Source organism: Sphaerodactylus townsendi, linkage group LG03, assembly GCF_021028975.2.
Source record: "Sphaerodactylus townsendi isolate TG3544 linkage group LG03, MPM_Stown_v2.3, whole genome shotgun sequence".
Lineage (NCBI taxonomy): Eukaryota > Metazoa > Chordata > Lepidosauria > Squamata > Sphaerodactylidae > Sphaerodactylus > Sphaerodactylus townsendi.
Genome location: NC_059427.1, coordinates 120,146,991 through 120,164,961, shown reverse-complemented (window position 1 = coordinate 120,164,961; position 17,971 = coordinate 120,146,991). Strand labels below are relative to the sequence as shown.

Below are 17,971 nucleotides of genomic sequence, written 5' to 3'. Positions count from 1 at the left end.
TCTACATTTTGCATAGGAATAGTGATCAATCCTGGGACCTGGTAAGATTCAACATCCCAGAATGCTCACAGTTAGAATAAATGAGGGAAAACACACAAACATTTGCAGAGGACATTTAATCCCTCTCTCCTTTCCCTGTTTCCTTCTATTCCTCTCACTCACCAGCCAGACTACATTTATCTGCCACCCACCCCATTTTCAGCTTTCTATCTTTCTCTCCTCAGCAGCCTTTAGTCAGGGAAACTGTGGCCCAGTTGTATGGGCACTAGGCTGAGCCAGCTTGCATGGTGGGAAACTCACAAGGACTTGTGAAGGGTACCTCATTTTCTGCTCTCTCCCCCTCTGTACAATATTTCCTCTTTCTCTCCTCTTTGCATATCCTCACTTTTCTCTTCTTCTCAACCACCCACTCACGCACATTTTATCTGTTCTCCATCTTCAGTTAGTGTTATTATTTGTTTACTTGATTTATGCCCTGTTTTTCTCTGCTATGGGGATCCAAAGTAGCATATATAATTCTCCTCTTCAGTATCTTCACAACAACCCTGAGAGGTGGGTTAGGCTGAGAAAATGTAAGTGGAAGATTGGAGATTGAATCCTGGGTTGAATTCTAATCTAACATTCTAACCACTATATGACATTGCTTTTCATGGGATGGCTGAAGTTTGCTACTGTTTAACAGCCAATTCTGGGTGAGTCTTACAAGTTGGATGGTAGGAAGCTGCCTGGTGGTTGCTGCCAGGCCTGGCTCGGGTTAACTGGTAAGTCCTCTCTCAAAGGCCAAAACAGGCTAGGAAACAGCCCTGGCCTTCACTCAGCCCTTTAGTAACAGAAACCAGTGCTAGCAAAAACTACTGAAGGCATTAATTTCTTAAAGTTATAGGTGTTGCTTCTATTGTTTGGGAGTCTGGGACCTTGGCTGAAAATTGGTCAAAAGGAATCAAGAAATCTGTGAACCTGAACGATCAGCATTGGATCATTCCCTAATGTATGGCTGATGTATATCCACCTCCACAGCTCTGAACAGACTTCAGATCTGGAAACAGATCTGTTAATTGTGCGTTTGATGCAGCATTTTCTTGCTGCTCTTAACGATAGTTATTTTGCTTCCCCTCACTCCTTCCCCAGAAGCTGTAGAAGTAACTGTCATTAAAACCACAGTCAGCTAACTCCAGAAGCCTTTTGGCTAATGCGTCTCCAATTGTGCAAAACCACTACCTCCATGAGTAGGCTTGCCATCATCTTGGGCCAACAGCAGGAGATCAGATGTTTAAACAGATGATTGGGAAATGAGTTTGACATGGCAAACCTGTTTTGTGGTGTGCCTGCTTCTAACCTTCTAGACCAGGGATCTGCAACCTGCGGCTCTCCAGATGTTCATGGACCACAAATCCCATCAGCCCCTGCCAGTATGGCCAATTGGCCGTGCTGGCAGGAACTGATGGGAATTGTAGTCCATGAACATCTGGAGAGCTGCAGGTTGCAGACCCCTGTTCTAGACCAACCATTAGACAAAAGTGGCCCACCTCAGAAGGCAGATTATGAAGCCTTAAGCAGCAAATTGTTATTTCTCACAATAATTTTAACCATCTTGGATAGAGTCACTTTGCTTTTCTGTCTCCAGTGACAAAATGGCTAAGGTTCTTGCTGTAAGCAAAACTCTTCAGTTCCAATTTAACCTGCCAGTTTCAGTTCTGCAATCTTCCCTCTGTTTATCCAACTGAAACTTGCCCTGCCCTTCTAAAGTTGTCTTGAATTCTTTTGAAGTAATTTCCCATGTCCTTTCTCTTACACCTTCAGTACGGTGTTTTAGAGACCTTGCCACCTAGAGTGCAGATATATAAAGATGAGGTGGGTGGGATTTTGACAGAGATTAACAGAAAAGGGAAAGCCGTAACTAACCTTAGTCAGCACGCTGAGCTTCCGCCAGCTGTACCTTTGCTTTTCAAGCAAGAGATGGTTTAACAGCTGTAGATCTTAACTGACTCATTGCATTGCAAAGGCATGGGCAAAACCCTACCAGGCAGAAATGTAAATAGTAATGGTGACGTAGAGAGAACCTGTGTGCTTGTATATTAAAATGATCTCCGGCAATAAATACAGGGCTGCAATTGAAATTCACAGCTCTGTAATGCACAGCTAAAACTTGCCTGTGTCCTAGTATCAGGATGTATGTATGCATTTCTCTACCCTACCAAACTACATGACAAGAGAAAAAAAAGGAAAACTCTACATTGTGCTGCTTTTCAGTTGGATTGTGTAATTTCACCAAAGGGCAAGTCACAAAAATAATCAACAACATACTCCACAAACGGTCACCCGCAGAAGATGCAGGGTTCAGGTGTCTATCTCCACCCACTCCTTCTTTCCCGTTTCCCTCACATTTGACCCTTTAAGCCTCTATTCTGGTTTGCAACAAGATTTTCTGGATCAGGTGAGGGTGCAAAAAGTAAAAACTACTGGCTTGCAAAAGAAGGCATGCAAAGGAAAAGACCTCTGTGTGGAGGCAGATTATGCTGAAAAGAGTCTTTGGAGCATTTGTGAGGGGCTTAGACTGTACAGCTGAGCCCCCCATTTGTGTTGACTTAGCTCAGAAAAAAATATATGATGCCTTCATGGTTCAGGGGCATCACAGTATTTTCTGAGTTAACTCAACACATTATTGAGCAGTGGTTCTCAACCTTCCTAATGCCGCGACCCTTTAATACAGTTCCTCATGTTGTGGTGACCCCCAACCCTAACATTTATCCATTTTACAGATGGAGAACACTGATGCAGAGAGTTTTAGGCGACCCCTGTGAAAGGGTCATTCGACCCCCAAAGGGGTCCCGACCCCCAGGTTGAGAACCGCTGTTATGGTGGAATCTGATAAGCAGATCATTCTAGGTCACTGTGGGAAATTAGCAGCAGATCGAGGAATCGACTCTTTCCTCCCACCCCATGTTTTAGATCTTTGTTCTGAAGGAAGCCTCTTTCGGATCAAGCCTGTGAAGGAAGTATTACCAAAACTGAACATTCACCCTCTTGTCCCCAGTACACAGACACACTGAGCCGGAGATTTTCAACATAGGTTGTCTTTATTTCACAGTCTTCGCAAATCAAAAGAGAACCTTGCATTCAAAAGAACTGTTTCACAGCCATAATATATTAACAATCTCCCCTAAAATGCATACTAATTCTTTAAATAACTATTTCTTTACATCACTGCAGTTTAATTAGCAGATCTAGAGAAAAAAAATCAGAGCATGAAGTGGAAAGAGAAAGGAAGGCAGGGAGAGTGCACCCCTAATCAACACTATCAGTTAGAAAGTGTTTGGGAAACAAATTAACTACCTTGACTGCCAGGCAAGCTGCATGCCTGGAGTTTCCAGAAGCTTCCACTACTACAGGATGTTTTTGAGCTCCAGCTCTGCAACACCCCTAGGATTTGCATCCTGTCAGAACTCAACACTCTCATCTACGTGACAGTCATTTGATCCTGCAGCGGCGACTGCTACCCGAGATCAATGCAAACAGGGACATTCTGAACAAACAACTTTGTATCTCCATCCCCTGGAAACTCACAAGGTCAGTAACGTTACTCAAAAGCGAAATGCGCAGCTAAGTCAGGGAAGCAAGAATCTAGCATTGCAAAGGCATGCAGTTAAGCCATCCTGCCTTGCCATATTCTTGATGAGGGACGCTGTCTTCCAACCTCCTTCGCCCTTGGGATGTCTCTGCAGCAACAACAGAAAGCAGTTGGCATTCCCTGCTGAGTGGAAAAGAACTGCAACATCCCTCCTACAGCTGGAATAAATCAAGAGTTGTCTCAATCAATGCCTGATACCCAGCATCAAAGTGACTTTGGAAAGAAACCCAAGCTGACTGCACTGGCTCAGTAAGTTAGCATTCCAGAGAGCGGCGATTTCAAACACTTGCATTACCTCTGGTTACAAGGTGTCCAGCAAACATGGGAGAGTGTGTACAAGTCAGGCTTTAATAATTTTATTCCAGAATAAATCAGAAGTAATGCTGATTAAATGATAGCGGCTTTCTAACTGTCTAGGTATGCAGGCAGACTCCTCATGGGAGTGCATAAACCTAAGCCTAACAGGTTTGTGAGATCTTTGGGAGCCAGATACACGCCAAAGGATACTATCACACATATACTAGATCAATCCTTAATATTACTCCTATGCTTCCAGCCCCATAATTCGGCACAGGAAAAACAGGGGCCACTGCGCAATTTTACTGGTCAACCACTTCACATGATTTTGCTGTGGATGGCATTTGCTAATATTAAAATTACAGCTAGAGGGAATCATTGTAAGACAATCTGTTGTTTGCCTGAAGGAGGGGTGATGGCTAGTGAGTCCATGCAGCTAAAGGGGAAAAGCTCCTATACAGGATGAGATAAAAATAAATAAATACTTAAGTTATTTAAAAGGCCAAAATGTGCGAGTCACCTCCTTCCTTAGAAAGTCCTTTTCAGACATTAGGAAAGAGTTCAGACAAGCAGTCTACAAAATTCACCCTACAGGCTCAGATGCTTTACTGGCCAGAAAGTTGCAGCCATCATTTTGTTGCTGTAAGGAACAAAATAGTTGAGATTTTCAAAATTAACACATAAAAGCCACCATACATGCATCCTGTTGTGGAAGTGACAGAAAATCCCAGGGTCCGTAATAGAATCAGCGTTCTAAGTACATCCCATTAGATGGTCTTGTCAGTAGGTCGGTGCATTTCCTATTGTACCGTGGCAGAGTTCATGCATTGAAACTGATCAAAAGATCAAAGAGTCCATTTTCTTCCAAAGTTTCACCATGCAAGGGCTGAGCAACAGAACAAGATGCCAACGATCAATCCCACTATCTGTTAGTTCTGAAGAAGTCTTTGTCCAGGTGAAAAACGGAGAGGTGAGGAAGAACAATTTTTTCCCTTCGCTATTCATCGACATGAAGAACAATTCATATAGAAGGGAGAAGTAAATTCTCAGGTTTATATATGACAATCCAAGGAACTTTAAAATCTCTTTCCCGGTGGCACACGTATCCACCACTGCTGCTTGTGGAAGATACGTGTACAGGAGGAAGACTGGACTCTCCTTATCACCATCATATCCCTAATCATATCCCTATTGAGCCAAATGGAAATAAGGAATCAATGAGAGGTGGTTTACTGCGTTTTCTTGTCCTCTGGTGGGAAGTAAGGAGGAGGAGGAGGCTGGTCCTAAAATGAGAGGAAGAGAAGAAATGCACATATGTAACTCTACAGCTAGAAGTAATTACTAGGACGTCTACAAATTGGCTTGCTTGTTAACAACTTTGCTTGGGTATTTTAACAGCATGTGTTGTATAGTCTGCATTAGTCAGTTTAGTAGTTCTTTCCACTAGTTTCAAAGGGATCCCTCCAGAGGTGGGATTCAGCCGGTTTGGCCCAGTTCTGCCAAAACAGTTGTTAAAGGCCCCCTCACTCCCCCTATCCTGGGAGAGGGAGTGATGATGGAGCTTTTAGCGCCAGCCCAGGGCAGGGAGGAGAGCTCCGGCTCGGCTTTCCTCCCTGCCCCGGGGTTCCCTGACTGGGGAGGAGACTTCCCGAGCTGGGAAACCCTGGAGGGGTGTGTGCATGGAGGCGGCTGGGAAACGCGGGGTGGGGGGCTGGCCAGCTGATCTGCAGTTCGCCAGTCCCCTGTGGTGGCATCTGGTGGCCGCAGCCCTGCTGGAGGTCGCCCAGGCCTTCCGGTTGCTGCCCTAGCCCTGGAAGGCCACTGCTGCACAGCCTGCCAGCAGTGGCCTTTCCTGGCCAGGGCAGCGGCCAGGAGGCCTGGGCGACCTCCAGCAGGGCATCTGGCAGCTGAAGCCCTGCTAGACTCCGCCGGCTGCTGCAACCCCGCCTATATCATCCTTCTGCCAATAGTTGGATTGGGTGCCGCCAAAATTTCTGTGTGTTGCTGCTACTGTGTTTTAAATGATTTTAATGTTTATATTTTATCATTGTATGTTGGGTTTGCCTTTTTTGGCCTTATTGTTCACCGCTCAGAGCCCTTTGGGGGTTGGGCGGTATAGGAAAAGTAATAAATAATAATAATATTAAGGTACATTATTTGTTTCCCATCAAAAGTGCAGGTGAACTATTTAGAACTGGTGACAGTGTATAAAACAGGCTTTTGCGCTGAATCGTCTTGCCCTGCAGAACGAAAAGAAGTCTTGTTGCTTTTGTCACCAAGATGCATTTCATGAGATTCACCTTCTGCTTCTATTAGCATCTGGTGCATTGATTCCTCCTGCCCTCTCCTACAGCACTCATGTTAATTTGGTTTGCTCACTGACAGAATCCTTCCAGCATTTGGACTAATTGACAATAAACGGCTAGACGGGATGCCTAAAAATAGATTGGGAGATCAAAGGTCTCTTTTCATTTCTAAGAAAAATCTTTGATGGTTACAGGACTATGTGCAGCACCTACCATGGGCATGTAGACATTGTGTGGGTTGCCTGGGCTGTAATAAGCACTCGCAGCAGCTTCTGCAGCCTTGGCTTCAGCTGTAGGAAAAAATTAATTCAGGTCAGATAGGAGCTTTGGGACTGCGACATCTCATGACAGACTGACCAAACAAACGCCACAAAAAACTTGTCGCAGTTCTGCAATCCCCTTCACAGTTGTCCAGGTCTCTTTCCAAGACAGGTGTTGTCCCTTGCAAGCCTTTTATGGTAGAAGGCAGCTGATGCACAGCTACCAACCACACCTCACCTCACCTTTTTTATTCCAGGAACCAACTGTGTTCTTTGTGCCCAGTCCAGGATTCAAAGCCACTCCTAAAGGCATCCAACACCAAACACATGTCTTAGAAGTACGAGCCTGACTCTGCACAGGACCCTCCCCCACCCAGCAGCAAACACTGAACCATCCTGCACAGTTCCACCATTTGTTCCACAGTCACAGACAGACCGCCTGGAAGGCTCTACTGCATAGGTGTCAAACTCATGGCCCTGCAGATGTTATGGACTACAGTTCCCATCATCCCCTGCCAGCATGATGCTGGCAGGGAATTATGGGGACTGTAGTCCATAACATCTGTAGGGCCGCGAGTTTGACACCTGTGCTCTACTGACTTAGGTCTGGGAACTTGGACTGCCCAAGTGGCACTGCAGAGGGAGAGACGAAGTGTTTGCTGTGTCAAAGAAAAAAGTGGCTGGCATCTCACTCCACACAGACATATGTGAACCATTAAGGGTGGCGTGTATCACCCACTGCAGATTTTTAAATGTGTTCAAATGTTTTTGAAATTGACAATTCACTTTGTTACTTAAGTGCTGGGATATAACATGCCCTGATCCACGTTACTCTCCTGGGTTATTTAAAAGGTCATGTAGATATAAAACTAATCGTGAGCATACTTACCACTGCTAAATTAGCAATAGCCGCACAATGGAAAAAGTTAGAACCCTGCTTCAGAGGATAAAAAGTTCCATTGTATGTGGAATACTGCACTACTAACTACAGTAATATATCAAAGGGCCCAGAGAAAAATATCTAATATTTGGACAAAATTATTGAGCATTAATTATTGCTCATAATGTGGTGCAATAATAAAGACAGAGTTTCCCTAGATGTTTCTGTTTCTTTCTATACTTGAGACTATGAAATGTGTAAAGTTTATATGATTCATTATGGTATATTAATACTATGAAAAATCTAATTTAAAAGCTGTATTTTAAGGGAAAAGCAAGAAAAGAGAGTAGATGAGATGAAAGGAATGGATGGGGAACATGTTAATCGTCCCTCTCTTGCCAGTTGCTTCTCCACTTCAAGATGTAGCCTGCCCTACCATAGCCACTGTTCTGCAGGAGCCCAGGTTTTCCAACAAGAATCTAGCTTGGTCCTCCGAAATGCCTAAAAAGCCCCTCCTTCCAGCTTTTCTCCTATGCTTCTCAATCAGTCTTGCTGATAAAACAAAAACTTGCACTGCTCTTCTATCCTTGTTAGCCCGAACAAGTTCATCCCAGTGGAAAACAGCACAGTCTTTGCCTGACTCATGTGTTGGTGGAATTGCTCTGTTTTTCCCCTTTTCTTATTAAAATCTTTCTTAATGATACACAGACTAGAAGAAAACCTCTACTTTGCTTTCCGGATTAACTGCATTTGAAAAGTTGGTGAAGGAACAAGCATTCCTTTGCCAATAGAACAGGATAGTTCTGCTTTTAGAAACAGATGACTAACAGGAAACTTCAACTGTACCATTTTCAGCAACTCAACCTCTGGGATAAAACTGTACATTATACATTATATTTATACATTATAGCTTTCCCAAACATAAGCCCTTTTCTTGAAATAATTTTAAATAAACCATAGCTAGGGCTACTTCAGATCTGATGACCGCAGAGAGTCCTTGCTCAGTCTTTTCATACTTCAGATCTGGACGCTGGGCACAGTACATACCTGCTGGAGTAGAGGGAAGGTTTGGGCCAGAGGCAGGTGGCTCCATGGGCCCAGGATAGGGAGGTGGAGGAGGCTGCATGTATCCCATGGCTCCATCTACTGGAGGACCAGGATAAAACTCTGCTGCAAGGCAGAAAGACAGGCTCAGATAAGGAAGATACAGTTGATCAAGTCAGACTTCAACAAAAGGGTATGTTTTCATATTTTCATAATTCAGTCTCATTGCAGAGAATTCCATTTCCAAGACTCACCAGGAGGCGGTGGTGGATAAGGGTACCCTGCAGGAGGGGAAGGGTACATTCCATTGGCAGCAAGGGGTGGAAAGGTATAACCTCCATTTGGCATGTATGAGTAGCCATAAGCTCCATTGGGGACCTCGCCTCTTGAAGCTGCAAAACCAAGATAAGCAAATTCTATCAGAGACTGCCAGAACTCACATTTCAAGATCATGATAGTCAAAACAATTATAGGGCAACAATCTCGACACATTAGAATTCATTGCAACAATTCGCAAAGCACAGGGCATGCAGACTGCACACCATGTCTTATAAACAGAATGCAATCTTCATTTATGCACAGCTCCTTCATGAATGATGCTCAAACTTGGTATGACGGATTTGGGGATCTGGTACAACAGGAAAGAAAGATGCCTTCTGTAGTTCAGCTGGGGTTGCCAAAAGGCTTGCAGAAAAATGAAAGAGATTTATTGTGTGGATTCGGGAAGCTGAAGCTTTTCATGGCAGCAGGTAAACAACATTGCCTGCTGAATACTACCCCATTAAACCTTCATTAAAAGTTCAGGACATTTCCCCCCAAGCAACTGGCAACTCTACATGTAACATGTTCTGACTTTTCCCTAGTATTAGTGCAGGTGCGACTGAGTGATGATGCAGGGGAAGGGGAAAAAGTCAATGAGTAAAACACAGTTATTAAAACATTTATACCCCACCTTTTCTCATAGTTCAAATCATTTTACAATAGCTTGAAGCATTTAATAGATGCCTGCCATTCAAACTCCCTCAAAAACCTTGACAAACAAGCAAGCCTAGCAGAGCCTCCTGCCATCCCATGCACCAACAAGAGAGTTGGAAGCAGAAGATGGAGAAATTGCTAGATGTCATGACTGCCAGCTACCTGATACTTGGGAGTGGCTATCTGAAGCTATGAGGCTAAGTACTGGTGAGCAAGATTATGAGGAGGAAGACAGCAATACATAAGGAAGCTGTAATAAAAAGAACTGACCTGTGATAGTCCGCTGTTCCATGGAACTATTGTTCACTAACAAAAAATACCTATTCCAGGTACGGTCTGAAGGGACCTATTTCTCTGTTGAAATCAGGGTCAATTTTAAAAAGTTAGCTTAGAGCCTTACTATATAAGAAGGACAGTATCCCATGATCAGATCGCCCAGCTATCTCTCTCTCTCTTTTAAAGGTAAAAGCAACCATAGAAGGTGAAAATTGGACTGGGGTTGTGCAGAGAGAGGAGGGAGGGTTAATAATTTTCTCACATGTAGATTTCTGATACAAATCCTGTCCCTGAACTGCTATTTGCCCTCTGTTGGAAAAACATACAAGTACCGTACAGGACATTTCCCCTACAGACAGGAAACCCTCCTCGACAACCTTCCGAAGACAGGAAACCCTCCCAGCAGAAAAAAAAGGCTATGCAGAGGACCCTGCACCTTGTCTTGTCCTCGTGCTTATAACCAGCACAGAACCACCGGACTGTTGTCTGAGTTTAGTTGAATTGGCTTCCAACTATTTTGAAAAAAGCTGCAGTACCTTGAGATGCTACTTGAAGCATACGTTGTCCAAATTCAATAGCACCTCCAGCTGAGAATGTCATTTTGAATGTTACAGATCCTTCCCAGCCACCTAGAGAGGAAAAGACAAAATAGTATGTCGGAGTAGAACGAGCTCCTGTTCACATGAAGACTGAAGTAGTGAACCAGAAATTCTTCTCACAACCCCACAAACTGTCCCCCATGCTATCTATCTTCCAAGGGTCCTTTCACAAGATAAAAAGAACTCTTAAAAATGCTAGTACAGTTTATAATGGAGACAACATTTATTTTACTTTTTTAAAAGTCATCATAACATGGCTAACCTAAATGATTATGTAAACGTTAAGTCTTCCTATGTACAATATAAACAGATAATCATTTATTTCCCCTGAAAATAAAGAATCCAGGCTTTACTACTCCTTATTTACCCACTTCTCTCCCTCCAAAACAACACCTACTCCCAAAAAATCCCCAAAACTTAGACTTCAATATCCTGTTCATAAAAACCGAGCAGGTGCATGACAATTATAAACATTTGTTTACATTTCTGATTTTTGTAATAACATTATAAATACAGAACTGTAGCTTAGTGGATGCAAAGCATAAACCGTTCTTGCCTTTCCTGATATCTTTAGAATTCTGTAAGTGTAAAGACTCAGTTCTTCACCTGCACATTAATCTTAAAAGTATCACAGTGAAGGAGGTAAAAAGAACAACAAAGTACAGCAAAATTCCCTCTGTCAACCACTAACAGACAAAAATACCAAGGAGATTAAATTTCCCTGAGTCAGCATGAACTAATTCAGCAAATCCAGTTTAACAGAAAATCAGCCAGTGCTGCTGGTTATCCACTGAAATGTGACATGAAATAAAATGAGTGGTATGACAACGTATGAGGGATAATGGCTACATATATTATAAGGTACAAGGAAAATGTCCCAGGTTAGAAAAACAAAATTATTAGTGAAAATATAGCTTGCAAGATAGGGAAAAATGCATATTATGTTTATTCATAGTACATCGCTAGTACTCCAAGAACATTACAGTGAAAGGAAGGCTACACCAGGGATCACGGGGAAGAGGAAGAGAAAGGGATCACGGGGAAGAGGAAGAGAAAGAAGAGGAGAAGGAGGTGTTTGGATTTATACCCCACCTTTCTCTCCTGTAAGGAGACTCAAGTTGGCTTACAAGCTCCTTTCCCTTCCTCTCCCCACAACAGACATCTTGTGAGGTAGGTGGGGCTGAGAGAGTTCCGAAGAACTGTGACTAGCCCAATGTCACCCAGCAGGAATGTGGGGATGTGGAATCACATCTGGTTCACCAGATAAGCCTCTGCCACTCAGGTGGAGGAGTGGGGAATCAAACCCAGTTCTCCAGATTAGAATCCATCTGCTCTTGACCATTATACCACGCTGGCTCCCTAGTCATGCAGGATGGTATTGCACTGACAGGGGAATCTAACAAAAAAATTTGCTCCTCTTCCCTCTTGTGCCAGCAAAAAGCTGATAAAGTCCAACCCTAAGTGTTGTTCCACTCCCTGGACCAATAGGGATATTTTCTATTATCTTATCAATTTTTAATTTAAGGTCTATAATTAAAGAGGAAAATGCTATTCATGCACTGGTTAGTGGTTTCTCAGGCTATTCAGAACACATATATAGTTGGTCTTGGGGTAAATAATTACTAAGACAAAAGAGAAGGCAAGTTTCCCACTTGTTTCAGAATTGTGGCAAACTTCTTGGTCAAACCAAATTATCTGATCAGTTTAACCAGATAACACTCAGGCTCTTTTTATAGCTTGAGGTCTTTAAATGATCTAGATTGGTGAGTCACATTTCTTGAGAACATTTTTAATGCTGTCTTTTCAGGGTGGGCAGAAACTGATATAGGTTGTTAATTGGGGGGAGGAGGGGGAGGGGAGGAGGCAGAACAGAACAAAGCCAAACCAGAAACTCCATAAACCAGAAACTCCATGAAAACAAAGGACTTCTGGGCATATGAGTGAGAATAACCAGATCAAAAAGCATCTGACCTCTCCCCACTGATTTCCGTAACAGCATCAGCTGAATGGAAGTCCAAAATAGAACAATCTCTAACGCTTGCCTCATTTAATCAGTAGCTTTGTAAATTTACTATTGTTTAAAATATTTATCTCCCTCACTCTCAGTTTTTGAAAGGTGGCTTACATTAAGAAAACCATGCTGACAAGGGAAAATCAGTAGTATCCCACTGCTACCACTTGATAAAGAGGACTCTTCTTGATCCCTTTTAGAAGAGCAACTAGCTACTGAGAGAGAGGGGGAAGTCAGATGACCCCACACAAATTGATCTTATACATGACTCGAACCAAGGGGCTGAATGGGTTCAGCTTGGTAATGGTTAACAGCAGTTGGACTATAATCTGGAGAACCGAGTTTTATTTCCCACTCCTCCACATAAAGCCTGCTGGATGACCTTGGGCTAGTTTGAGTTCTCTCCAAACTCTCAGCCCCACCCACCACACAAGTCGTCTGTTACAGGGAGAGGAAGGTGATTGTAAGTCACTTTGAGACTCCTTGAAAAGGTAGAGAAAAAAGCAGGGTATAAAAATCAACTCTTCTTCTCAACGTTTAGGTTCAGCTACTCACTGGGTCCAAATCAAATTCATTTTTAGAAAACTGGGATATTTTCTTGATGGAAGGGAGATGGGACTGCTAATATAACTTTTGGCAACAGCCTCTCTTTGCAGCAACGAAGAAGCAAACTCTATGCAAGTTCTTTCTAGCCAATTAAGCAGGAAGCCTGCAAGAAGAAAAAGTGGTGCTGCACAGCCAAACAAGATAAGGCTGCAGTCCAGATAAGGCTCTGGGTATAACTGAATGACCCCTCTCAGAGCTTCTGAGGCACTGCTTTGCCGTTTGCCTCCAGCCATTTAAGGATGCTAAGTGGATGAGATCATTTGGCCAGTTTTACTTTAACAAACGGAAGGAGGAAGATGAACTCATTTTCTGTAACATATTGCTTCATTATCACTGCAAAGGCAGCAAATGAGTGGAGTGAACCCTTCCCCTTACAGTTGTGTTATTTTAAAAAAAAAGTTTTAACAAACTTTATCACTTGGGTAACAACACGATCATCTCATGGCTTACAAGCAGGATTGGATGTTATATCAAAAAAGAAAATCCCAACTCTATTTACATGTGTACAATTCGTTCTCTACAAAATCTGAAGTCAATCCTTGTAATACTACAGCAGTAATATTGGGGCTTCCACAGAACCAAAGGTTTTAGCAAAGGCCTGATTAACAAAAAGACAGAGGAAGAGAGACACAAAAGAGAATACAGCGATTCAACTACTAACTGTTTTATGGGGTGAAGGCTTGTTGCCCCCATCCTCACCCCACCGATTGCCAGTTGGTACAAAAGGTACGAGCGAAGGAATGACAGCAAGAGCAGTAATGAAAGGTCAACCCAGACACTTTTTCGATCCCACTGTTCTCGATTTATGTATAAAGAACAGTGGGAGTGAAAAAATGTCTGGGTTGATCTTCCATTAGCTCTTCGCATCCACAAGAACTAGAAGCAAGGTGGTTCTTTTGCACTGAAATGTAGACATCTTCATGTAGTTAATTTAAGCAACAGAATACATGTTCTTTCCAAAGCTGCCTTTCTTTTTTAGCAACTGGATGTAAGAAATTAATAAAAATTCTCCACTTCCAGAACAAGCTTGGCCATCATCCAACAAAGTGTGGTGGCAGCAGACTCAGACTGGCCAAACAGAACTAAATATATGCCGCAATGAATGATTAACTCCGTTCAAGTTAGCTCCTAGCACAATGTTGAGAACTATATTTGTTATCTGCAAATTTATACCCAGAAGCAAAAAGATCTTGGGGCCACACAATAGAGGAGGGCTTCTGCTACTTTACTGTGATTGTCAGTTTTCTGGGGCATCTTGCTCTTTGCAGTCAGCTGTTGGACTAAACAGACTTCTGATGAGACCATGTTATAGTTCTTATTTCCTTAAGAAAATTGCATATGACAGCTGGAAACAAAGTTGTCCTATAGTCACAGGAAGCTCCCAATGACCCTGCAGGACATACTTGTGATACTAAATGCATGAAAATAGAACAGCTTCTGTAGGGAACATACCTCCTGCCTCGGCCTTGACTGCACCCTTGATGTAGTTTGCTCCAAAAACCGGCTGCTTAATCTCACAATCTTTCATCAAATAAAAGGGCATCATGAAAGACTGCATGGGATCTTTTCCTTTAGACACAAAGATTACCTGCGGGGAAAGAGGACACAACTGTCGAGGCATATTCAGAAAACAAAGTTACATGCTGGGAAAAAGAGCTTGGAGAACTAAAGAAGTCTGGCAAGGTAACTGGAGGAGACAAAAAAAGTTCCCGAGCTCCCGAACACAACCTTCAAAAGTAACAAGGCGGTAACTATCATGTACGCATCTTCTCATTTTCAAGCTTTGTACAATCAGGCTATCAGCTAACTGCAAAAGCCAGCCACCTTTTAATCAGAAAAATATGGTTTTTTTTAAAATCAGTCATTGTGCTCCCAACAAGAAGAAGAATCAATCACTCAAGTTCTTCCACAATAAACCAGGGGAGGAATATCCCAGTGTTTCAAGAATGAATAACTGCTGGTTCCATGAGATTTCCACCACTGCATACTGAATTTACATACATAAAGTGTTTGCCCACTTACACGATATGGGGTCAGGAAAACACTCCCTTTCTTGGTCCCTTTGAACACATCTGGCATATGGTCCATATCATGGAATGTTATTTCAATGTGACTGTAAGTCATCAAAACACTGCATATAAAGAAAAGAGAGGGATGTTACTTGGATGTATTCCTTGGCAATAGTTTATATGTAAGAAAGGTAATCTATCCTCATCCACCCCAGGTCAGAGAAATCTGTACATCTTTGCAATGTTTAGATTTATGTTCTGTTCTGTCCACGTGCTAAGTACATATTACCAAAAAGATAACTGATGGCTAGGTTATTTGAAGCTCTGTGAGATAACTGAAGTTGAGAAGGAGAACCATTGCAAAGCTGACACGCCATGCCATCGGCACAAGTGGCAGAGCTGTGGCTAAGACAGCATTCATAACGTAGCCAGGACTTCTCAGCCTGTGCTTCCTAGACCTGATAAACTGAGCAGCTATTTGTAGAAATGCATATAATGACTGGAGAGCTGGATGAAATAAGAGTCTTCGTACTGTGTTACAGCACTGTAAGAGAATTCCTCATGGCTTTTACGTTCACGATTTAATATATCAATACATTGAAGGCTGAGACAATATGAATTCACGGAGCACTTCGATCATCTTTTGTTCTCTGCTGAACTACACAGAATAGACTGAGCCAGCATAAGGTTTCTCCCTTCAGCATAGGAATGCGAAGTAACCTAAAAAGCAACAAGTGAAGAGGGGCAAGGAAGAAAGAGGTAGCAGCCTTTTTTCAGGGATACTTTCTATGCTCTGTGGGAAATAGTCAAATTGATGCACCTTGTGAGAAACGGCTCTGCAATTTTCATTTAACGAATAACCCCTGTAAGAGATTGTTTTTTCCATTCTCCTCCCTTTACTACTCCTTGAAAATGCACCTTAGTTCCTTTTCTCCTTTGTTCTTAGCTACCACTACCAGTAGCACATTGATACCCTGCAAGAAACTATGTTTCAAAGAGGCAACACTCATATGAAATTTGTAATGACTATCCATGTTCATGTGTTGCCATCTCCAGAGTTCTGTGCCATCTCCCAACTCCACCTATGTGCACAAAGCACTTGTTGCGCCCACAACATTAGGGGAACAATAGAAAAGGGGGAGGCAGCCATTCCCTGAGAGTGTGTTTGAAACACCATGAGATGCTGGCCTCTATAAGCCTTCAGATGGCTGGTTTTATTTATACATATATATTTCAGTTTTCTTTTTATCCTTCAGGCTGCAGACTGCTGGATCCAACCTTCTGTCAACACTTCAAAGAACAAGCTTTTTACAGTACCCTGTTCTTTGCTCCTCAATATTCCCAATAACACAAATCAACATTACCAAGGGATAAAGGCAATGGGTTCGCAACTGTGGAAGAGCAGAGACGGTATTAATTACTTCCACTTCTAGTACCTAAAGAAGTTCAGAAATGGCTGTGAAACATTATACAGGAGGCAATCTGCAGGCTGTACAGGTAAGATGAGGTTGTGAAACCCTGTACATGGAGTAATTAGGAAAGCTAGATGAAGCTAAAATACAATATCAGCATAGAATGTCATTTGGATCCCCTTGCAAGTTAGATGTGACCTTCTCAACTGTTCATTATTCATGCCATTCCACAGACGCTGGTTCTTGCTTCTTGGTCCTTTGGATTTGCTACAAGGCTGCCAACTCTGGCCATGCCTATACTCTGTCCTGCTATCTGTATGATGCTCCCCTTCACTATTTCTCAGTTTGCTTCTGCTTGTCCTGTTTCCATAGGACTCTGTGTGAGGTGACCCTGCTGTTCTCCACCCAGGTTTGTCTTGTTTCTGCACAGGCTACTTTGAGCTTGCAGCTAAGAATCTGCCAGGTTTCTTAGATTCTGAATATAAAATAACTTTGGGGAACAGTTTGACCCAGGAGAAAATAAAAGGCAAACAACAAAATCTATTTACTTCATTTCAACCCCACCATTCTCCCCAATGGGGACCCAAAGCAGCAGCACATCATTCTGCTCTTCTCCGTGTTAGCTTCACAAAACCACTCTGAAGTAGGCTGAGAGTGGTCCAAGATCACCTGACGAGCTTCCTTGGTAGAGCAGGGTTTTGGGGTCTGGGGCTCCCAAATTTTAGTCCAACACTCTAACCACACTTTCTCTGAACAACAGTTAAGACTGGAACTCCCACCTAGCAGCTGCTGAGGATTCAAAACCATCCACAGAATATCGTCATCATACCTTATTTGCATGCTTTGCATACTTCCCAAAAGTATAGTTAGCAAAGCTGGAGGAAGTGCTACATTAAACGGATTTTTGGAGCTAATCCAGTGAAACAATTTCATTATTTCAGAGACAAGGACCAAAAAAGTGCTAGCTGGGTTAACCTACCAAAGACCAAGGAAATTATTACAAGTACTTTTCAATACTAAATGCAGTCTGTAGCTGTTAACGGAGGTTCTTTGTAACCCACCCGATGAACCTCTCGGCTGTGGGAAGAAATACTACTCATGCAATGAAAAGGGCTGAAGCCAGCAAAGGGCGGGTGAGCCCACCCTCTGTCAAAAGACCACACAAGTGCGTAAGAGGCAGAGAAAAGCAATGGAAGGGGACGCAGAACAAGGAAACGTTCCGCGGGTAACCCCCTTCTCGCCCCGCCCCTGTGGGAGGGGCATCTGACGGTGGGAGGGCTCGCGAGGAATAACAGTCCGAGGAAGGAAACTACAGAGCAGCCGCCATATAAACAAAACGGCAGCCGGGAGGCAAGCGCAGTTCCCCGCCCGCCCACTCTTTACCTTTCACTGTTATTGACGATGACGCCCCCCTCCTCCGAGTGGTTCCTGTTTAGCGCCATGTTCGCGGAGTCACGCCAGACCTTTCTCCCGCTCCGGCCGAACTCGGGAGGTTGATGTTCCGAAGCTTCACTACGCAGCTGCAGAGATGGATTTCCGGCGTATCTAAGCTCCGGGCAACGCGGGGAGAAATGCTTGATGGGAAATGTAGTTTATGGGCCGAAAGTAAGACTGAGTAGGCCGCTCTTTCCATCGTTCGGATTGATAAGTGTGTTGCGGGGAGAAGGG

The 17,971-nt window shown here is 43.2% G+C and overlaps 1 protein-coding gene across 2 annotated transcripts; it reads right to left on the bottom strand.

Annotated features, from left to right (window-relative positions):
* Positions 1-3,058: 3,058 nt before the first annotated feature.
* WBP2 (WW domain binding protein 2) lies at positions 3,059-17,839 on the bottom strand. Of its 2 annotated transcripts, none has more exons than XM_048492109.1 (8): positions 17,687-17,839; positions 14,905-15,013; positions 14,335-14,470; positions 10,203-10,295; positions 8,670-8,807; positions 8,419-8,541; positions 6,445-6,521; positions 3,059-5,208 (listed from the first exon to the last, which is right to left on the bottom strand). In XM_048492109.1, exons 1-8 carry the CDS (start codon positions 17,743-17,745, stop codon positions 5,155-5,157), a joined length of 789 nt encoding a protein of 262 aa, XP_048348066.1. In that variant the 5' UTR covers positions 17,746-17,839; the 3' UTR covers positions 3,059-5,154. The 2 variants fall into 2 exon arrangements, with proteins under 2 accessions (XP_048348066.1, XP_048348067.1); XM_048492110.1 differs by having other exon boundaries at positions 8,419-8,538.
* Between the last annotated feature and the right edge of the window lie 132 nt (positions 17,840-17,971).

Coding starts and splice junctions, on each gene's coding strand:
- WBP2 (XM_048492109.1), bottom strand. CDS start 17,745: ATGGCGCTAAACAGGAACCACTCGGAGGAGGGGGGCGTCATCGTCAAT. Junction 15,014..17,686: donor ATCGTCAATAACAGTGAAAG/GTAAAGAGTGGG, acceptor CTTTATATGCAG/TGTTTTGATGACTTACAGTC. Junction 8,808..10,202: donor GCTTCAAGTAGCATCTCAAG/GTACTGCAGCTT, acceptor TTGGTTTTGCAG/CTTCAAGAGGCGAGGTCCCC.